General features: G+C 37.9%; 2 protein-coding genes and 1 long non-coding RNA gene across 3 annotated transcripts; 1 reads left to right on the top strand and 2 right to left on the bottom strand.

Moving 5' to 3' along the window:
* Window positions 1-4,253: 4,253 nt before the first annotated feature.
* On the bottom strand, window positions 4,254-6,324 carry LOC120339837 (uncharacterized). The gene is made up of 4 exons (XM_039408047.2): window positions 5,793-6,324; window positions 5,388-5,464; window positions 5,181-5,282; window positions 4,254-4,864 (listed from the first exon to the last, which is right to left on the bottom strand). Exons 1-4 carry the CDS (start codon window positions 6,255-6,257, stop codon window positions 4,471-4,473), a joined length of 1,038 nt encoding a protein of 345 aa, XP_039263981.2. The 5' UTR covers window positions 6,258-6,324; the 3' UTR covers window positions 4,254-4,470.
* A 7,717-nt stretch (window positions 6,325-14,041) lies between these two features.
* LOC144427357 (uncharacterized) lies at window positions 14,042-15,322 on the top strand. The gene is made up of 3 exons (XR_013477927.1): window positions 14,042-14,461; window positions 14,558-14,631; window positions 14,722-15,322. It is a non-coding gene; the product is annotated as an uncharacterized LOC144427357 (long non-coding RNA).
* A 1,987-nt stretch (window positions 15,323-17,309) lies between these two features.
* On the bottom strand, window positions 17,310-19,833 carry LOC144427407 (uncharacterized). Its single transcript, XM_078116591.1, has 3 exons — window positions 18,975-19,833; window positions 18,152-18,247; window positions 17,310-17,490 (listed from the first exon to the last, which is right to left on the bottom strand). Exons 1-3 carry the CDS (start codon window positions 19,016-19,018, stop codon window positions 17,310-17,312), a joined length of 321 nt encoding a protein of 106 aa, XP_077972717.1. The 5' UTR covers window positions 19,019-19,833.
* Between the last annotated feature and the right edge of the window lie 1,007 nt (window positions 19,834-20,840).

A 20,840-nucleotide genomic window follows, 5' to 3' on the forward strand; every position in this document is an offset into this window, starting at 1 on the left:
CCTCCTGCGACAACAAACCGAATTGTTCCATGACCTGCCTTTTGTTTCAATGATTTTACAAAATTATGTCTTACCAAAAAATGGTTACTGCCACCATCAAGAAAGAAATTTGCCTTGATCCATGTTTTGTCACTCGCCTGCACTTCTGCAACAAGTAATGGAGAATAATCCAAATTAAAAGCGCTCAATTGTCTTGAATGCATCTGAGATTGGTTGAATACTGCTGCATTAGAGTGAATATGTTGACTTTCCAAAGTCGAGTCGTTCATACCAGAATTTCTCATTGTATTGTAATTTCCCTGTACTTTTCCGGGACATAATGACCAATGATGCTGTCTTTGGTTACAATTTACACAGCTATCGGCTGTTGTTCTTGCACAATTTCTTGCAAAGTGAGTTCCTAGACATATAAAACATCTTCGACCATCTGCTATAGAGTTTTTTTTATTCAGGAATTGATAGGTTTTGATATTTGTTGCAGTCTATAAGGCGGTGCTGAATTTGAATTCCACATCCAAAAATAGAAGTGACTGTCCTTTGACGTGGCTGAACTGAACCCATGTTATCATTCTCGTCTGTAGCATGATTAACCGTATTGAAATTAGATCTTGGCGACTGGTTTTGTCTCGGTCGAAACCTCATATTCTCGGTTTGACTGATAAAGTTACCAGATATTTCCAACGCTGTAGCTTCAGATCTCAGAAAATTCGTTATAGATTCCAAGTTATGATTACCTTTGCTGGAACTATTATATCGCAGTGCAGTGTCTGCATCTAGACACTCTAATGCTCTATTGACAGAAATAACCGAGTTTGCATCCTGTTTTAACCCAAGATCTTCCATACGTCGGCAGAAGAGAGAAATTTCGTGAGCTAGTCGCCTAAGGTTCGCTGGATTACGAGAGGTCTTATATAAAGGTTTTATTTGCTCGTATTGCTTGATTACTTCATGTTGAACTACTGATTTAGGAATACGCTCTTCCAGGCGTTCCCATACACTTGAAATTGATTTACAGTCACATATCATTGTTTGATAATTGTTTGGCATTGCACCATTGCGTAAAAGCCATGAAATTTGCACTAAATCATCCGTAATTCTAGCATGGTGCATTATATGTGTAAAACGTTCTTTCCAGGTATAAAATTCTACTTTTTGTCCGTTCCAGCATGGCGGATCGGTACCACATAACTTAATCATAGGAGGATCATTATTATAATTGTTTTGAGTGGTTACAAGAGATGATATCACCGGCTTTATATCTAGTTTGTCTTCATATTTCTCAAAATCGATTGCAATCTTGTTTTCCACACGTAAAATTTCTTCACTAAATTTGGATATAACGGGTTTTTCCTCGCTTTGTGTAGTACTGTTGTTTTCTTCAATTAGAGCCAATTCCATAGTATCAATTAGACAGACCAAAAATGCTATTTTATCGTTAGCATCATGAAACAGTATTTTGACCTTTTCAAAATCTCTTCTTTCCAGAGAGTGCTCAAATCGTGTTAAAATTCTTTCCAAATTTACTTTGAGTACCGGAAACTTACTCTTGAGTTGTTTGAAATTCTGACCTTGAAAATATTCTGCCATCGTTAGTTGGCATTCTTGCTTTGATGTATTGCTGAATCCTCGAAAGGTTGAAGAAGAACTGCTTGATTCAGACTCCAGTTTGTAGGTGTAGGTGCAGTATCATTAAATGTCACTAGTTTGGATTTCTGCCCATTGACAAATCACCCTTGCCTACTATGTCTCTTTAACTAATATCCCGAAATGAAACGAATGGTTTTTCTCCAAAGTGATTTAATCCAGATATCAGTAAGACAAAGTGACCTGACAAACAATAAAGATGAATATTAAAATGAGTACAGGCAACCAGGCACAATACAAAGCAAGAATATACCAATTCACTTGAATTTATATGAGGCTTTGTCAGAACAGATTATCCCAATGTAAGAAACTTAAGAAATAGATTATTCATACCCAATGACTATAGCACCATTAACAAGCTTATGAGAACAGATCTAAAGTCCGACTAAAGCTCTAGACAGTTAACCATAACAAGAAGTAATCAAGTAATCAGCCAATAATCGCGATACAGTGAACCATACGTAAACACACCAAAAGTAAGTAGTACCAAGATAAATCAGTCAAATGTTCAAACCACTTGGCCAATCAGCAAGATGCAAAAATAAATGTAACAATGCCCCTACATTGCATGCAAAACAAAAAAATGTTATGAAATGGACCTACTAGGAGTCAAACCCCAGACCTAAAAGCTGAAAATGCCATTGCTTCAACCATCTTATAGCCTAATCTCAAAAATATTCTGTAAGAGTTCTGGTCAACTCTCCAATGAGTATCTTTTTTATTTTATTTCTTATTTATATACATTTAACTGTGAATCCTAATAGTGAACTTGGGGGGAGCTGACTCCGATGACCTTATGGTCGTATCGCTCCCCCCAGTCTATACCGAATTAACTTTGTGTATATTGTATATAATATTTTGTATACTATTGTTCGTTTACGGTTGACAAAACAATAAATCTCTCTCTCTCTCTCTCTCTCTCTCCCTTTCGCATCCGCTCAGATACATTCCTCACTCAAACAGACTTTCAGGCGTGGTCGTGAACATTACCTCATTTTTGCGATTTTGAATTATATTCGTCAGTTTTTAGTTGTTTTTCGGAAATTTAAATAAAATGAGTCAATGAACACTTTGTCCTCCTAGGAGTTTCAGTTTAATTACAGTAATCAAAAATTAGTGTAGAAATAGCTGTGAAAGACTGGGCTAAAATTCTTTACCGGTACTTTTAAAAAACAGATTGTTGAATGGTATGAACTAGAATGATAATTTGAAACAAATACTTCATTTTATGGGCAACAACTCGCGAAACCATAAAAGAAACACCGAAAATTTTAGAATGATAAATTATGGGAAAAATTTTCGGGGTCAAAGGTCGGGAAAAGATCCATTCAGTGAAGCGTCCCGGGCCAGATTACCACAGATTTCCCGACCACTAGGATACGCAAACTACCGTACCTTACTGCGAAGACGATTCCAGCAATCCTTTCGCGTCTGATATTCGCTCACGTGATTCAAACCTACGAAAGCACGCAGAGTACAGTAATCAAGTGCACGATGCGCCGACTAAAAACAGGTTTCGCGAAATCGCCCCCTATCGCCCCCTTCCAACTTTTTCGCCCCCCTCTGTATCGTTTTCGCCCACCGGGGGGCGATATCGCCCACTTTGGGAATCACTGGATTAGACCTCAGTAATGTGACGGGTCATTCAATACTCTCCCAATTATGACATCACACAGATATCACCTCCAACGAACCTGCGTTTTTTGTTGTCCGTTGATTTGTGGAGCAGCAATAATACAGTTATTGATTTCAAAGAAAAGGACAGAAAAACGAAAGAAAACCTACCATTTTCACGATGAGTGGGGAATGGATTTCTCTTTACTACCTTACGTATGTCTAATTTGCGGGGCGATTATGAATAACGACAAAGCGGAGAGATATTTCACATCTTGTCACTATTCATTGGTCAGCGCAGTAAGGACAGAACAAGCTCGCCTTTTAAATCAAACAGCGATCCTATTTTACAGACCAGTGTTTGGTTCGGTTTATCTTTGTGAATCAACATTTTTCAAAACAATCAGCTTGAAAATGGATAGTGATTTATTTGCTACGTTGTGATAATCGTTTGATTGTCTGAAGAATTCTAAAGTTTATCAGTGTTTTTACCTGACTAAATACCAGTAATAACCAATTATTGAAGCTTAATCGAGCAAATTAACTTTTTTGGAAGTGTGAATTGAACATAAAGTACATATTGCTTAGTTAGTGCTTCAGCTACCTGTCAATCAATATATACCAGGAAAAGTTGAAAAAATGTCGAGAATATATATAGAACTCTATGGACACATAAATTATATGTTATACCAAACGTTGCTGTTATGCATTTTCATCCCAATAATTCTTCGGATATGCAGATATAAATATTTAACTGTTCTCTCAAAGTTTAGTTCATCAATGTACACACCACTGGTGAGGAAGGTCTTGAACTCTCTTTGTATGACACAGCCAGATGATATTGCCCATGAGGTACTTTCATGCAATTTTAAAATAAATTATCTTAATTCATTCTCATTAATTAAATGTTTTGTGTGAAACAGACTCACAAAGAGATCATACGAATATCACCCTGAAATCTGAATCTCACATTATCCCAACAGCCACCACAGGTCCACAGTTAAATATCACAAGTTTTAATATTCTAATTTCCACACAATTTAAAATCACAAAAGCAAATACAGAACAAATATTAAATCAGCATATACTATTTTTACACTATAAGATTGACATAGCCGTTTTATCCTGAATACAGAGACTAAACAGGATACTATGCTGGGGAATGATACTTTAATCAGAAGTATTGATTATACCTTTGATACCACCACTAACTCATGTCTGTTCTACAATATCCAATGGCAATAAATGTGGGGGGTTGATGAGAGATGACTTGGGCTTATCATCCACTATCCTTGAACTGATAAATTGGTCTTGTTGTTCCTGTGGTAATGGAGACTCATGCAAAATTTCCACATCACCTTCAAACTTTGAGTCTGTTACAACTTCTACAGTAATTATAGCTTTTAGGTATTTTAAAGGAGGGTACGAAAGACTATCATCATGGGTGTCTTGAGGCGGAGAGAGCTTTTGTTTTTTGATTGGTATAATGCCAGATATTGGAGTATTGGTAAGAGTAGTTTGTGAATCCTTGTACTGTTGCTTTGAAGAAATTGGCATTTCTGCTTCATCATATACTTCTTGTTTCATAGCATGTTTGATTTGACTTCTGTAATATGAATCATAATACATTATATTATTACATTTGTAACCAAAAACTTGGTTTTGGATCCAAGAACTTATAAACATATGTTAGCAGAGAGGGGTCGAAGTTTAAAATTGTTTGCATTATAACGTCTAGATGAAATGTGGGTATTATATCTAGTGTACATAGTGTTTTGATAATAAATAGCTCATTGGATCATATAGTATAGTTTTTTGTTTTATTCAACCTAATAAAATGACAAAATATATGAAACGTAAAATATCCATTTATCATATAAAAACTAAACCAAGTAATTGACAAGAGATTTAATATATCTTACATTCTTCTCTTTTTAATAACAGAGTTAAGTTTATCAAGATCTTTTCCAAATTGTTGTACGACGTGCTGTAACATTTCAACTTCTTCTTCTTCTAATGTTGAACTGTGAAAATTGAAATAAATAGATGAATAAATACTAGTTTTTGTCTTGGGTTTTTGTCTCAACTCATCCAGATGTCAAAAGAAAATGACGTAAGAATTGCTTTACCCAGGGATGGCTTCATATGGAGCATGAAACTGCGGTCTGTTGAATGCTTGACCGGCATCGTTAGAGAACTGGATAATCTGTAATAACAATTTATAATAAATCAATTGATTGCTCAAAATATACTTTTGCAAGGTCATTGCATATTTCAACAGTCTCTTATCATATTCAGTAACATGTTCAGTGGAGTAATCACAGAGTAAAGTCAAAACTTCTACAAAGACTATAAGTTATTGAAATCGAAATCACATATACAAAATGGTAGTCTCACTAGTCATGTTCACAGGTACATTGAAACAACTAAAGTTTTTTATTTCGGATAAACAAAATTTACAGACAGTTATCACCATCGTCGAAGCGATAGTTTTAGACATGATGGGGAATTATAACACTGCGAAAACTGCCGACCTGGTTCAAAAAGTTCGTGCTTGTAATATCATAATTGCTATCTTCCGATTGAGGCTTTCCTTCTACTGTCTTCACAATCTCTTTCTTTAATAAATGCGCGGGCATCATGTCTCCGGGAGATGTATGCTTTACCAGATGTTTCTCAATATTTCCAGTACAGCGAGTTTTGTAAGGACAAATGGAGCAGTGATAATGTCCTTTTCTCCAGCGCCTGGACTGTTCAGTGCATCTGCACTGCAAATATGTAACTTCACCGATGACGACAGACTTCTTCTTATGAACATCTTGGAAATGGCGACGACATTTTGCCGGTGTAGGAAATGTTTTATGACATAATAGACAATGTCTGTGTTTGTTATAATTTTGACTCATTTTACTACGCATATTTACAGAGCAGTTTCCATTGTGGCAAACTATAAAACATTGTTTTTCTGCATCATCCACATCTTTTGTGAAACTTTCCATTGCAGTTCCTAAAAGCCAGACAGAATTATAGTATCCACACAAATGCTAGAAAAAAGTACAGTGATAGAAGTTAGAAACAAAGAAATGGTTCAATAAATAAAAATTTCACTTAATGGAGAGCTTCCTCAAGACTTTGATTGGTACTGCCGTAGTATGTGTACCAGGATAGGGTGAGGCCATAATTTTATTCCGATTTTCGTTTCATTACGAGTTCGGGTATTCCGATTTTCCTTATTTTAGTTCTATTAGTACACATACTTTGAGAGCGCTTTTTAATGGTGGTGATATCAAGACGTCAGATTCGCGGGTAACAATGGAAAAATCTTCTTGACATCCGAGCCTGCGCGAGAACCGAACTGACCACATGAAAATCTAGATTCTTAGCGTGCGACAGAAAAAACTTGAATAAATAAGTGTAAAATCATTGAAACGGAATATTCTACTATCCGGTATATTAAGTGTGACCGACGGACATCTCGCAAATCGACGTGAAACAATGCATATTTTTGCATAGTGCAAATATCTACAGTACGCGACGACTCACAGCGGCTAGTACGTGTTATTCAACTTCTGTTGTCAGTGGTGCAGTGTGGCTCACGCCTACGATCATTTTTGGGACGTTCCATGACTGGGTCTCATCTCTCATGTAGGTTCGTACCTAACGTAGTCTATCTACTTCTAGTGGGCGTAGAATGAAAAAAATTTCACGTGTCATTCCTAACCCCCACCAGAGATGAGCGGTGTCAGAATTTTTAGACTCGATATCGACTAATCGACTAATTATCTATGTCAACATGAAAGGTGTATACATCAACAAAACTTGCAGACTGATGAATCATCCGTGATGAATTTGAACTGACCGCAGTGATCAACAACCTCAATTAAAGTTACTTGCCTATAATCCATGACCCTAGAAACCTTACTTGAACCTTAAACACCATATATATTCCCTTAACCAATATTCCTACCTCTGTATCATACCGCCCTAATTAATTTTGATTACCGGTACTGTTATTGATTAATAGTATTTAAAATAATTTGGACGTTATTTGGCTTGTTGTGGCTTCTATTTGATGAGTGAAGCAGGTCTAGCCCACCTCTTCATACATCCAACTTGGCAATTCTGATTGGGCAATTTGGCATTACGTGACTCCAACAATAATGAGCTTGACGATATCTTTTGAGGAATACTTTTCTATTCGTAACATCGACTAATTCGGTATCCAATTTGGCAATCCTCATAAAATTATTAATTTGGTGTGTCAAAAGAATTTATTCATTTTTTTTTATTTGTTTGTATATTTTCCTTCCTTTTTACTTTTAAGTCTCGCTTTTTTCGCTTCCGACTGTATCATGTCTCGATGATTGTGTGTGCCTTAATTAGTTTTTTTTTTACTTTTGGGTGAGCGAACACGTACTACTTCTTTTATCAATACCTTTCCATCTAAAATCTGTACGTTTCAAACCTTACTCTAGGTTTTGTTCGCTTTCCCGATTCTATAATCAGTTACTTTTACTTTTGTTTTTATCTATTTTTTTATCGTCTATTGCTGATTATGGAGTCGAAATAAACTTATACTTATAACATTATTTTCGCATTCAATTTCTAATTTATTTTTTTTTTAAATGGATCCACAATGTGGATTATTCAATATGTAAATAATAAATAAATTAAATATAAACAAAGATATATTGTGTACCGCAAGTACTAATTTTAATTTCTAATTTCGCATTTCTAATTCAAACTGAATGTCCAAGCGCTGTCTTTTACCCCACATGCTATGTCATCCGAAAATTACGGTACGGTACCATGGTTAACTGAATATAGTTCGCCCACGGCGCTTTCGCTACGCAGGACTATTGTACTATTTTATGCTATGATGAGCTTATATACAGCATATACACAAGGTTCGGGAGCCTAGATGACTTTAATCGGTCTTGACCATCGACCCGCACAACGCAATAATTAATCACTGTCATTATTGCTGAAATATTTTCGTTATTGTAATACGTTTATAATAGTGCTGACTTTGTTTTGTGGCAATAAATCTCTCTATACTGCGATGTTATCTGGCAACACTCATACGGAAATTCACCGGCGACATGTCAATCAAATATTTTGCCGCCCCAACGTGTTGCATCATTGATGACTTATCAAGGTAACAAGGTATTGTTAGGGTATCAATGGTTGCATTCACAGAGATGAATAAATAGAGTGCGCTTCTCTCTCATTTCCGAGGGACAATTTGAAGCCTCTCTCGTTTTGGCAATAGACTTCCAACTTTTACGAGGCGCGTAATCACGCGTAATGTGTAAAAATCACAATGGAAGAACTTTAAGGAGTACTCAAAAACGAATACAATGCTGGAAAGTTATACAAAAAGTCTACCAGTGAGGAAAGCATATTTTGTGGCTGTTGAACCGTCGGCACCACCGTCTTCAGAACCACCCTCATACCCTGCCACACTTGTTTCCAGAACACCCACGATGAATTCCTGGGCGATTAACCCAGATATCCCAAATGGACCAATGATGGCTGTAAAAAAGGGACTGGGTCATCAAGAAATAGAAACTATGTACCCCAGGTTGCAAAATGAAATGGCCGCTTACTCGATTGGGATCGAAGGTGTAGATGTGGTCAGCGATAAAAGGATACGTCAAGGTCGATTATTAACTACACCGGGCGAAGATCCCTACGGAGTTAGAATGCTGTACTCACAAAGTGCAAAGCTGATACCGCCTCCTGTTTACTCTACCCCAGCAGACGAAAGGTCGGCAAAAATAAATAGAAGACAGTTAGGATTGAATTCAAAGACAGCCCGAGGTGACGGGAAAGGACCCTATCAAGAGGCAGAAATAATAACGCCTCGAATGGGAATACCGGCTCCCGATAATACAAAAGTTGAAGAACTTAGCTCCATAAAGTTGGGACTGAGTACGGAAAATGTCTCACAGTACGCTTAACTCGAGGAAAGCAATGAAGGGCGCAGCTAAAAAATGAAGTGCTGACTAGAACTGAATTGTCCCGGTCGCCATTGTCATGAAAAAGACCGGGTTCTCAAGAGTTCTCCCTGCAAAGAGGCTTAGATTTGACGTGATATCCCTTGCCAATGAACAGTTCTTGCAACAAGACTTAGAGTTTCAGCGATCCTTGCGAGCGGACCCGAATTTGGACTTATCAACTAATACCGAGACTTCTTCATCATCATCGTCGTCCGAAGAAGAAGAACGGCGTGCTCAAAGACCATCGTAGCCGAACTCCGTCAAAATTACACAACCACTGTACCAACCCTTGGCAATTATTGGGTCTCCCAAACCCATGATCGTAGACGAGATAATGGCTATCATGAAGAATCTTGGGAGATTAAATCTATTGAAGTGGCTAGAAGACGCGATGATATTTATCGAACATGGTCCAGGCTACACAAAAAGGGACCGAATAGGCTACTGGCCAACGCGATACAAATAGAGCTAATTGAAGCAAACCGCCGAGAGGACCGTCATGAAATTGTTAGCGGTAACTCACCCACAAGGCATCGCTAACAACGAAAAGGTGATTAATGACTCTGCCTTAAATTATAGCCGGAAAGAAAGGCTCGCTATACACGGGGTACTACGAGAAATGGATATGTGGATCACGGATAAGGTCCTGGGAAAGGAAGACCAGGGAAGTTAGGTAATCAAGCCGCGAACAAGAAAACTGCCAGATAATTTGCGACGAGAATGCAAGGAAAAATGGTCCGAGTTCCTAAGCGGTAATAATCCTTTAGCACTTCCATTGCGCGACATTGATGACCTAAACAAATACCTAATTTTTCAAGGGTCCTCAACATTAGAAAAAAGGGCAAATCTGTTCGAGCTATACTTCGGATTTAGACCCAAAAGCCGAGACAAAACTTATTGGCAGAATAGGACGCATTGGAACTCGCCACTTACCCAAACTGAAACAGCCCCTAGCTATTATGTCCAACATGGTTGGACGGAACATGACATGCAACAAAAACTAAACTCATCTTTAAACTAGTACGGAAGTTGTCTGATCCGGTGCGGCAACTTCCGGATAAAGTGGTATCTTGTAAATATGTAAAAATCATAAACAATGAAACCTTACCTCTATTCACTTTTTTGGGGAAACCGGAAAAAACTGAAGGTGTAAGCCTTACTGATGTATTTGGAGGTGAATTAATGCATTGAGGAGATATCAAAACTGAAGCTATGTTCCAAGCAGACACAGGTAGTTTGCCTAACTTAATGACATGGCAAACCGCCACAATATCATATCCCAATAGTTGGAAAAACCGCCAACCTTTCACAGTAAATGTAAGAGGAATAGGGGGAACTTGCCAAATAAATTCCTTGATGTTTATGAACATGGGAGAGCTCAAAGTTCCATTTGCAACGGGACGTGGCATACCTTTAAACATAATTAGGTTCAAATGGTTGGGACCGGTGCAAGCCTTAGCAACGATGGTCACGGAGATGAACAATTCATCGTCATGTATGACCAATTTAGTTATGACGGTCGGTGAACCATAGGGTGACGATCCTCTGGAATGTACCGAGGCGGGGGAACAGCGCGTAAGACCTAACAGTGGTATTGGCTTGCAAAGCACTAATGACCGAGAACGAAGTTTCAGGGGTCAAAAATCCGAACAAGCTAGTAGAAAGCAAGAGTCGGACTCCCGGGGTGAAACACGAAATGCAGGGGAATCATCCGTCATACCAATATCAAACAAAAGAGTTGTCATGAAAAGGACCAGTGAATGAATACGTGTTGAAAGAGGGAACACCGCACAAAGTGAAAAACAAATTGCAAAAGCTCAGCAACGAAGCGATGGCTCTCGCTAGAGAAACCTACGTCCCGCCTGAACTCAATTCACCGGAAAACACAGTGATAACAGAAGAAGAATGGAGGCAAGTGTATCAACCTTATGCCAAAGAGTTGGAAGATCTGAGGGGGCACTTCTCGTCTAAAGAAGAACTAAAATATCCGTGTCACATCGAACTAAAAGCTCGCACTGTAGAACCCTTTGTCTCAGGACTGTACAACCTGAGAGGAAAAGGCCTAGCAGAAGCACTCGAAAAAGCCGTAAAGAACTTCCTAGACCTCGTAGTAATAGAGACGGATTTGCGGAATGGAAATTGGCAATATTTGTAGTTCCACAAAAAATAAATGAATGCCGAAAGCAGGAAGTCGGCTGGCGCCAGACGTGGAGGGTAGTACAAATCCTTCAACCCTTGAATGCGTCAATAAAAATGATTGAGATACCACCTTCTTTTATACCCGACATAAAGCAGATGGCACAAGGAAGAGAAGTACTCACGCTTCGCATACATAGACGACATCTTCTTAAGCACTAAAGCAGTCGAGGACCACCTAACGTTACTCTAAATGACTTTCGAACAATTAGCAAAAATAAAACTGACGATTAGTTTAAACAAGTGCTTTATTGGAAAAAAAACAAATTAACCTATTGGGAGCGACCTTGAGCGGTGAAGAAATTGAGGTACAACCAGAGAGGTTAAGGGCATTAAAAGAATTGACCCCACCTCGTAATATATATGAATTGAGCGGTTGGATTGGAGCTTTACGATATATAGCAGACCATATTCCGAAACTAAGCCTGAAATTGGCCAAATTTGACGCACTAATAGGAAATGTACCTGACACACGCGGAAGAGTGACGCCAGTACTATGGACAGAAGAGCTATTAGAAGACCATAAGGTTGCTCGAAACCAATTGGATAGCGCGGAAATTTTGTATCATATTGACCCAGAACTTCCATTATTTGTCGAAACAGATGATTCCGAGAGTGGATTTGGAGCAATTTTATTTTAAACAGACAGGGGGGTAGAGCCACCTTTCAACAAAGTATATCCGATAGCTTACTATAGTCAGAAGTGGAACTCTCCCGCAGCAAGATCGTATGATCCGTGCACAAAGGAACTAAAAGCGCTGAAAGAATCAGTGGACAAGTGGCAAACAGTATTGCATACCATCCCATTTACAGTTATAACGGATAATACCGGGGTGTGTGGTTTATTGAAAAGAATGAAAGACAATGCAAAGAATCCTAGCCCACGCATGTTCATAGAACAATGGCTAAACCATTTATCAGGTTTCCAAATAACTAAGGTTATACATCGATCTACAAATGAGGTATTCACTTCGGATGGATTGTCTCGTTTGTTTTTGCTTGAAATGGCCTTTACACCCAATGAAACTGGCGCGTGGGCCACTCCTGAAGCGCTACCAGACAAGGAAGAGAGAAAAACACTCATACGTCAAGAGAAATGAAAGAAAAAATGCAGCGTATTCTGTTATCCCATTGCAGACATGTCCATTCGCGAATGAAGGTTTTCACCCATGGACGCATCTACAGAGTTTATTGCAAAAACAGTTTGGTATTAGTTGTACTGAAACCTATTTACAAGAAATAATGCAAAAGTAGTGAAAGGGCTATAGGTACCAATAATGGACTAGCGTCAGCCTATGGACATACGCGGGGAACGGCTCCAGTGTATGACGAGTATATTGGCAACGAGACGCTTTATCATGTAACGCGGAAAGAAACGTAAATTCCATCTTGCGGACTGGGTTGGAATCGCGCGGACGAAGATACATACACTTCAACAAAAAGAGAAAACGTGAAACTTGAAGAATGATGGTTGAAATGTCGATTGATTCCGCCTCTCTAAGACGAGAGGGATTCTCAATAATGCAGACAGAAAATCCAAACGTGTTGATATGCGAAAGGCCGATCCCAAGAGAGTTAATTAATAAGCGCCCCTCTATCATAAATAACTCGTCCCTTGGGTCATCGCATTAAAATCCGAAATTAGAATGAGAAATCCGTTGGGAAGTGAACTAGGACCTAAATTTTGCCTTAGATTTGACTAAAACACTTTTATGTATTACACTCTGTAAATAACGCTCAAGGTTGCAACTCCCACACCCACGTGAATATTTCCGAGATATATATATCAACACTTTAACAAGGTGCAACTTTTTATTCCGACATACACTATGTGGAAAAGATTATACATATCTATTTTCTGTGCAGACAATCACTTGAGCTATGCCAGGTAGGCATCATATTATCTGGAATCGATATACACTGATACTATACAGCAATCGCCCACTGATGTATTGTTGCTATTCCTTAAAAGGCCACACGCGATACATCCAATTGCCGGATTGTTCAAAAGCCCGCTTACCACAAAATGTCATATATATATCAAGCGTAACCTTCTATAATATGTAATTCATTAATCAGGTGATGGAATATATGTTCGAAAACAATTTATCACATCAGCCGAGATCGCAAACTTTTCGTTTCAGGCTGAGTATATTTATCAATGAATAACACGTGCGAAATGATTAGAGGCATATCATACATCAAAACGACACATGATGTAACGGAAAATATTATTGGACACGTTAGTGGACATAACGATCGTTTTGGTATTTTTGTTGTTCTTGTTCTTATTTGTCTTCTTCTTGGTATCGTTATGAAAAAATCGCTTTTCTCGTTGATTACTGGACCAATTGCTTTGAAATTTTCAGTGAGTAAAGATTATATTTTTCCCCAGAAGGCTATTACTTTTATTTATTCTTAAATTTTATATGAATCCTATGAGATATGATATTTCATACAAAATTTCGCGGTATTTATTTTTACTCATGGGAACACTGTTTTACACTTATTTCAAGCGGTTTCGCGATCGATTGTCTTGCTCAGTACTACAGCTACTGTAGGTCTGTACTGGTAAGTTGCCATACCGGTACCGTAACGCAGTGAATTTGACTTATTCCTTCCGCGGTATTACTAATGCTGCAATGCAAGTTTTATAGCCTATCGTATGCGGAACGGAATATCAGACCTACAGGTTCGGTACCGGTACTGGTAGCTCAGTACGTAAGTACGATACTGGTACTGGTGCCGGTACCGGTGTCTTACCACAATGAAATTACCGTAACTTATTCTTTCACGGTCCTACCAGTGCAGTAATGCAAGCGTTGTAGCACTTGTAGCCTACTATATTTGTTTATTTTGATGAGAGTCTACTGGAAACAACATAAAATTTGAAAGGGAAGAATTGTTCTGTGATCAATTATCTGTCCTAAAGTGTAAACAACATAAAATTTGCAAGGGAACAACTGTTCTGTGATCAATTACCGTATATGGCCTACAGTGTACAGGTAAGATGCTGGCTGACTGCTAACTCAGTACCGCACCTACGTTAGGTACCGGTACCGCCGTGTATTCAGCTCTCATCTCTTTGCTCTTTGTTACAGTTCTACTGAAAACAACGTAAAATTTGCAAGGGAAGAACTGTTCTGTGATCAATTATATGGCCTACAGTGTACAGGTAAGATGCTGGCTGACTGCTAACTCAGTAGCGTGCCTACATTAGGTACCGCAGTGAATTTCGCTTTCACCTTTTTGTTTTTTATTACAGTTCTACTGAAAATAAAATTTGCAAGGGAAGAACTGTTCTGCGATAAATTATTGTTATTTGTCGCCATCATTTTTAAAAAAATCGCTTTTCTCTTCGAATACTGGACCAATTGCTTTGAAATTTTCAGTGGTTGAAGATAAAATTTTTCCCCAGAAGGCTATTACTTTTATTCATTTTAAATATTTCTGATAGCTCTGTTAGATTTGTTTTTGTTCGCTATGACGTCATTAAACGTTCAGCGGACATCGGACGCCATTTTGTGTCCTACTGTGCTGCTTCGCTTGGTGTGAATATATTTGTAGACTGTGATCTGACGGTACGATAAACCGTACTGTACTGCGATAGACGTGTCCATATATTTGGGCGTAGCTCTCTTGTTATTCATCGGCTGCCATTCCAGTTGATAATGTTATTTCTGATGCCGATGATATCGATATCCTCGTGTTGCATCTTCATTTTTACAACGAGTAACGACGCGGCGGTGTCGTCGTGCTAAGCGTTAGGAATACGCTCGCCACCACATCTCTGATTACTCTGCGTGAGTTCGGAATCCATGCAGGAATGGTTATGTGCGATAGGATTGCTGGACTCCTCGCCGCCGTTGGATGGTTCACGTAAGCGCTAATCGGCTAAAGCTACCTCCACCATCAAGTCCATGCTTCCGAAAACAAATAACTAACTAATCCCATACCCGACATGAAATGGTAACCGGACGAAAGGCCGTGGCTTGCCATACGGCTAAGCCGTCTTATCGGTTTCCTATGTAAATCCTATCCTATATAGCAAGTGAAAGTTGGTGCTTGAAAGCCAAAGCTGTACACATTACCACATGCAACTGAAGCACTCACGAATACGCGAGCGATGTCCTAGTTATTAGAGTGTTAGACTTATATATATATATATATATATATACATTATATATATTGACACGGCAGATACACATCTGGTGTTTACATACCCATACTCGCCACCTCACCCAGCGTATATTAATCGGGTAAGTAGCGCCGAACCGGAAAGATTCCCCATTCTAGAGCAAAACATAGTAGCTCCTCAAACATGAAGGCTCGCTTCCAATTGTCAATTTGGAAGTGTGGTTTCTTTGAACCACCAAGTTTAAATTGCATAATCTACGTTTGGTCGATGTAGGAAAGCAAATAAATTGCGTATTCCGAAAATCTTTCCTATACTATACATCTAGATTAGAAGACGTTGCTTCACCCGATCTATTTCAACTTACGTGTGGCGCATCGTGCTAAGCGTTAGGAATGAGCTTGCCAGCGCACCTCTGATTACTCTGCGTGGGTTCGACTCCCATGTAGGATGATTATGTGCGAGAGGATTGCTGGACTTCTCGCCGCAGTAGGGTGGTTCACGTAACCGATGGTCGCTTACGGCTTCCTCTACCTTAAACTCCAAGCCTCCGAAAACAAATAACTGGCTACCGTGACTAATCCCATGCATACCCGACATGATGGTAACCGGACGAGACGCCGCGGTTTGCCAACTGATTAAGCTTTTCTTTCGCCCGGGATAAATATGTATATCCTATCCTAATAAAATATTTCCATAATCCAACGCAGCGCAGTTGGAGAAATTTGGGTTATATATATGATTGATATATTCTACCATTTGATATCTAAATAGGCTTACCATTCGTCCGGCTTTAGGCGGGACAGTCCCGCTTTTCAGCGTGTTGTCCCGCCGTCCCGATAAGTCAGCCAAAAGTCCCGCTTTTTCAGCATAATACACAAACATGTTCTCGTTACTGTTGTTTCTGTGCAGCGCAGCGCTAGCCTACTTACTGAAGGTGAATGCGTTTGTTTCCCGCTGATTCCCATTGATGGCAGACGTATTGCATGTAAAACCAATACCAATTAGTCTATTAGCGGTCGTTGTCTTTTGAGGCGTCCCGATTTGAAGTCCTAAAAATATGGTAACCCTATATCTAAACAATAAATAAAACTTTACATATGAAAACGAGGTTCATTTGTCATTCTCTCTAAAACTTCAGCCAACGGATGTCGCTGACCCGATAACTGTCACAGTCTTTTGCGACCCCTTATCGATTGCTATGAATCTCTCACATGTATCAATTTTTGGACACGTAGTGGACATAACGATCGTTTCAATATTATGTTGTTCTTCGACACGTTTTTAAAAAGTCGCTTTTCTCTTTGAATACTGGACCAATTGCTTTGAAATTTTCAGTGGTTAAAGATAAAAAGTTTCTCCAGAAGGCTATTACTTTTTTTTCGCTATGACGTCATCAAAATTATGTGACTCTACGTGTCCATATATTTGAGCATAGCTCTCTTGTTTTCTATGCAGTGCTGAGCTGTAGCCAAGACTAACCGGAACGGCGTTCCGGTTGTAGGACATTTTATTGCATTTGCGTTCCTGTTGTTAAAATAAAACTATTGCACAAAAAGTCTAGTTACTCTGGTAAACCTAATTATTAGTTTATGTTTTGTTATATCATGATTCCTACTTTTGTTTACATCACACCATGCAAATAATTAGTACATTAAAACATGGATTCAGATTCGTGAAATTATTGGCACTTCATCAAAGAAAAACAAATTACCTTCCTATCTTATAGTTAATGGAAATAAAATTAATGATGGCAATGCAATTTGTACTGCTCTTAACCAACATTTTTTAGAAGTTGGTCCTAAACTTGCTTCACGAATGAGTCCAGTTGCAGCACACCATATGCACACACTTGGGACAAGCACGAAAGAGTCTTTTTTCCTTCGTGATACAACTCCCCTGGAAATAGAACAGCAAATTGACAAACTGGATGTGCACAAGGCTGTAGGTAGTGATGACATACCCATAAAGATTTTCAAAATTGCCAAGTTTGTCTTGTCACCTATTTTGTCTGAAATTTTTAACAAAAGTTTCCATGAAAGTGTATATCCAGATATTTTAAAAATAGCAAAGGTTGTGCCACTCCATAAGAAGGGGATTAAATATGACCCAAACAATTATGGGCCTATTTCTCTCTTATCGCAAGTAGCCAAAATGTATGAAAATATTTTATATAATCGAATCAAATATTTTTTTGAAAAAACAGGTGCTTTAAGTCTCTCTCAGTTTGGTTTTAGAAATAATTATTCTACTGAATTAGCAATAGCTAGGCTTAAGGAAATGATAATGCATAATAGTACAAACAAAAAGGTAACATGCGCAATTTTTTTGGACCTCGCTAAAGCGTTCGATACGGTTAACCACTCGATCTTACTGCATAAATTACGCCATTATGGTATAAGAGGGAAATCACTTAATCTTATTGCGTCATATTTAAGTGGACGCCAGCAATATGTTCAGAATGGGGAATTTTTTTCTGAAATGGGCATAATCAAATGTGAAGTGCCACAGGGCTCTACAATTGGCCCACTGCTTTTTTTATGCTATATAAATGATCTACCGGCTGCATCTTCTTTCTATTCCACGCTTTTTGCAGATGATACTTCTCTTTTGAAGTCCGCTACATCTCTGTCCGAACTTGAGACTGTGGTAAACACTGAAATACAAAATGTTCATATTTGGCTTAAGGCAAATAAATTATCTTTAAATTATTCTAAAACAAAATTTATGCTTTTTTGTAATAAGGGAATAGATACTACTAACTTCAAACTCTCTTTAGGCAGTAAAATAATTGAGCGAACTAATAGTATAAAATATTTGGGGGTCACGATAGATGATAATTTAAGCTGGAAACCGCATATTAGTCAACTAGCCAAGAAGTTATCACAAACCGTCGGTATTTTTTATAGACTAAGACACATTTTGAATTTAAAAACGCTGAAAGTAGTTTATTATAGTTTATTTCATTCACGAGTGCAATATGGAATCCTTAGTTGGGGATCAGCCGCCAAGTCTTCATTACAGCCAATCCAAGTCTTACAAAATAAAATAATTAGGTGTATATCATTTTCAGAGAGGAGTCGTATAACAAACATCCGACTTTTCTGTCAAAATGAAATTTTACAGCTATCAGAGATGCATACTTTAGAAATTGCAAAATTTATGCATCGGCATGAAAATGGGCTTCTCCCCCCTGCTTTCAAGGACTATTTTACTCATCTTAAAGATGTACATAAGTATGGTACTAGATCCAAAAAAAATAGATCCTATTTTACACCACAGGTTTCCACTGATGTTGGGAAGCGATATTTAAAATATAATGGCGAAATAAAAAATGTGTCTCTATCTCTTTTTACTAAGAAAATGAAAAAGCTTTTGCTAACAATGTATTCAGATTAGTTAACATTTTTTTTTTTAAATCCGTCATTAATATGATTGAATATTGAAATATCTATTATTCTTTCAGTTTGCATTATATCTTCAACTTCCGATTGTATATAAGTGTATATTTCCTCAGGATTTTTATACTGTTTAACAAGAGAGCTATGCTCAAATATATGGACACGTAGAGCCACATAATTTTAATGACGTGATAGAGAAAAAAAAAAAGTAATAGCCTCCTGGAAAAAATTCCATATTTAACCAGTGAAAATTTCAATGCCATTTGGGGTAGTATTCAAAGAGTAAAGCGATTTTTTTAATTATGATGTTAACGAAAAACAACAACAACATAATATTGTTCGTTATGTCCACTACGTGTCCAATAATTGTCTTACCTTAATATTTATATAACATGGTGCAAATGTGTCTGTGCTATTCTGTTCATTTATATTTCATACTGAGCCCGACTCGGTTATGGCGATCTGTAATGTACTAGATCACAATGTAGCACTGGTATTATATATATTTTACACATGTCCTCTAAACTCTATCACAATGTGCTTTTAGTGTTGAATCGTGGAACTAAAATATCTGCCGACTCATTCTCCGTCTTTTTTATATTTATATTGTGACAATTAATTCCGACTTCTTAATCAATAACAGTGTTAAAAGGAGCCTTGATGACCTTCAACGGTCTTGCATACTGGCCAACACAAAACAATGTGTAAATTGGACTACTTCTATAAAAATCATCGATATTGTTTTATACTGTATTTCATTGTTTTCATTATAGTCTAACTCTCTAAAAATTATCGATATTATTTAATATTGTTTTTTCATTGTTTGTGGAAATAAATCCCTCTCTCTCATTAGTAACGTGAAATATGTGTTTCCCCGACCTTTGACCCCATGGAAATTCTTCAGATCAGAGCCCATATATACCTGGTTCGGATATTTTCTTTATATTTCATTGTAGTTCTTTGGCTCTAAATTAGGCCGGACAAAACTTTCTGTAAACGTCCGCGTCGTGTTGTAAACATATTACATTTTTCATTAAAAAAAATATATATATATATATATATATATTACATTTTTGCGAATTAGGTGCGTTCCGGTTGTTATGATTTTTCCAGCTCATCACTGTTTCTAAGTGTATAATTAAATTTTTTATGATTGTCATTTAACACTTTTGACCGTTTTTCGTGCTTTAATTTTTGTGTTGATTCTTGCATGATAGAGATAAAATATCTGAATCCATTCATAAACCGCGTAGGCCTGTTTGTGTTACCGGTATCCAAAACATTCTAATGTCGGAATGAAGCGTACATATCTCCTAGTGACGAAGTAAGGGACAACACTAAAAGGCTGAAGGAAGAAACGGATGAAGTGGAGGGAAAACGGAAGTTGGAGTGTTCCCAAAGGTGAAAAATTAAAAAACACTAAAAGGCTGAACACTAAAAGGAAGAAGTGGATGAAATTCCTTCCGACGGGTGGTGAGGTGACTGAAGTCACGAAAAAACTGAACACTAAAAGAAAGAGGTGGATGAAATTGTTTCCGACGAATAATGAGGTGGTTGAAGTCACTAAAAAGCTGAAGACTAAAAGGCAGAAGTGGATGAAATTTCTTCCGACGAATAATGAGGTGGTTGAAGCCACTAAAAAACTTAAAACTAAAAGGAAGAGGTGGATGAAATTGTTTGCGACGGATAACGAGGTGGTTGAAGTCACTAAAAAGCTGAACACTAAAAGGAAGAAGTGGATGAAATTTCTTCCGACGAATAATGAGGTGGTTGAAGTCACTGAAAAGCTGAACACTAAAAGGAAGAAGTGGATGAAATTTCTTTCGACGAATAACGAGGTGTTTGAAG

Source organism: Styela clava, chromosome 9 (assembly GCF_964204865.1).
Source record: "Styela clava chromosome 9, kaStyClav1.hap1.2, whole genome shotgun sequence".
In the NCBI taxonomy this organism is placed as follows: domain Eukaryota; kingdom Metazoa; phylum Chordata; class Ascidiacea; order Stolidobranchia; family Styelidae; genus Styela; species Styela clava.

Coding starts and splice junctions, on each gene's coding strand:
- LOC120339837 (XM_039408047.2), bottom strand. CDS start 6,257: ATGGAAAGTTTCACAAAAGATGTGGATGATGCAGAAAAACAATGTTTT. Junction 5,465..5,792: donor GCACGAACTTTTTGAACCAG/GTCGGCAGTTTT, acceptor TTGTTATTACAG/ATTATCCAGTTCTCTAACGA. Junction 4,865..5,180: donor GTTATTAAAAAGAGAAGAAT/GTAAGATATATT, acceptor TTCATATTACAG/AAGTCAAATCAAACATGCTA.
- LOC144427407 (XM_078116591.1), bottom strand. CDS start 19,018: ATGACGGATTTAAAAAAAAAAATGTTAACTAATCTGAATACATT. Junction 18,248..18,974: donor TTAACTAATCTGAATACATT/GTTAGCAAAAGC, acceptor TTTGTATTTCAG/TGTTTACCACAGTCTCAAGT. Junction 17,491..18,151: donor ATAGAAAGAAGATGCAGCCG/GTAGATCATTTA, acceptor TTCTATTTCCAG/GGGAGTTGTATCACGAAGGA.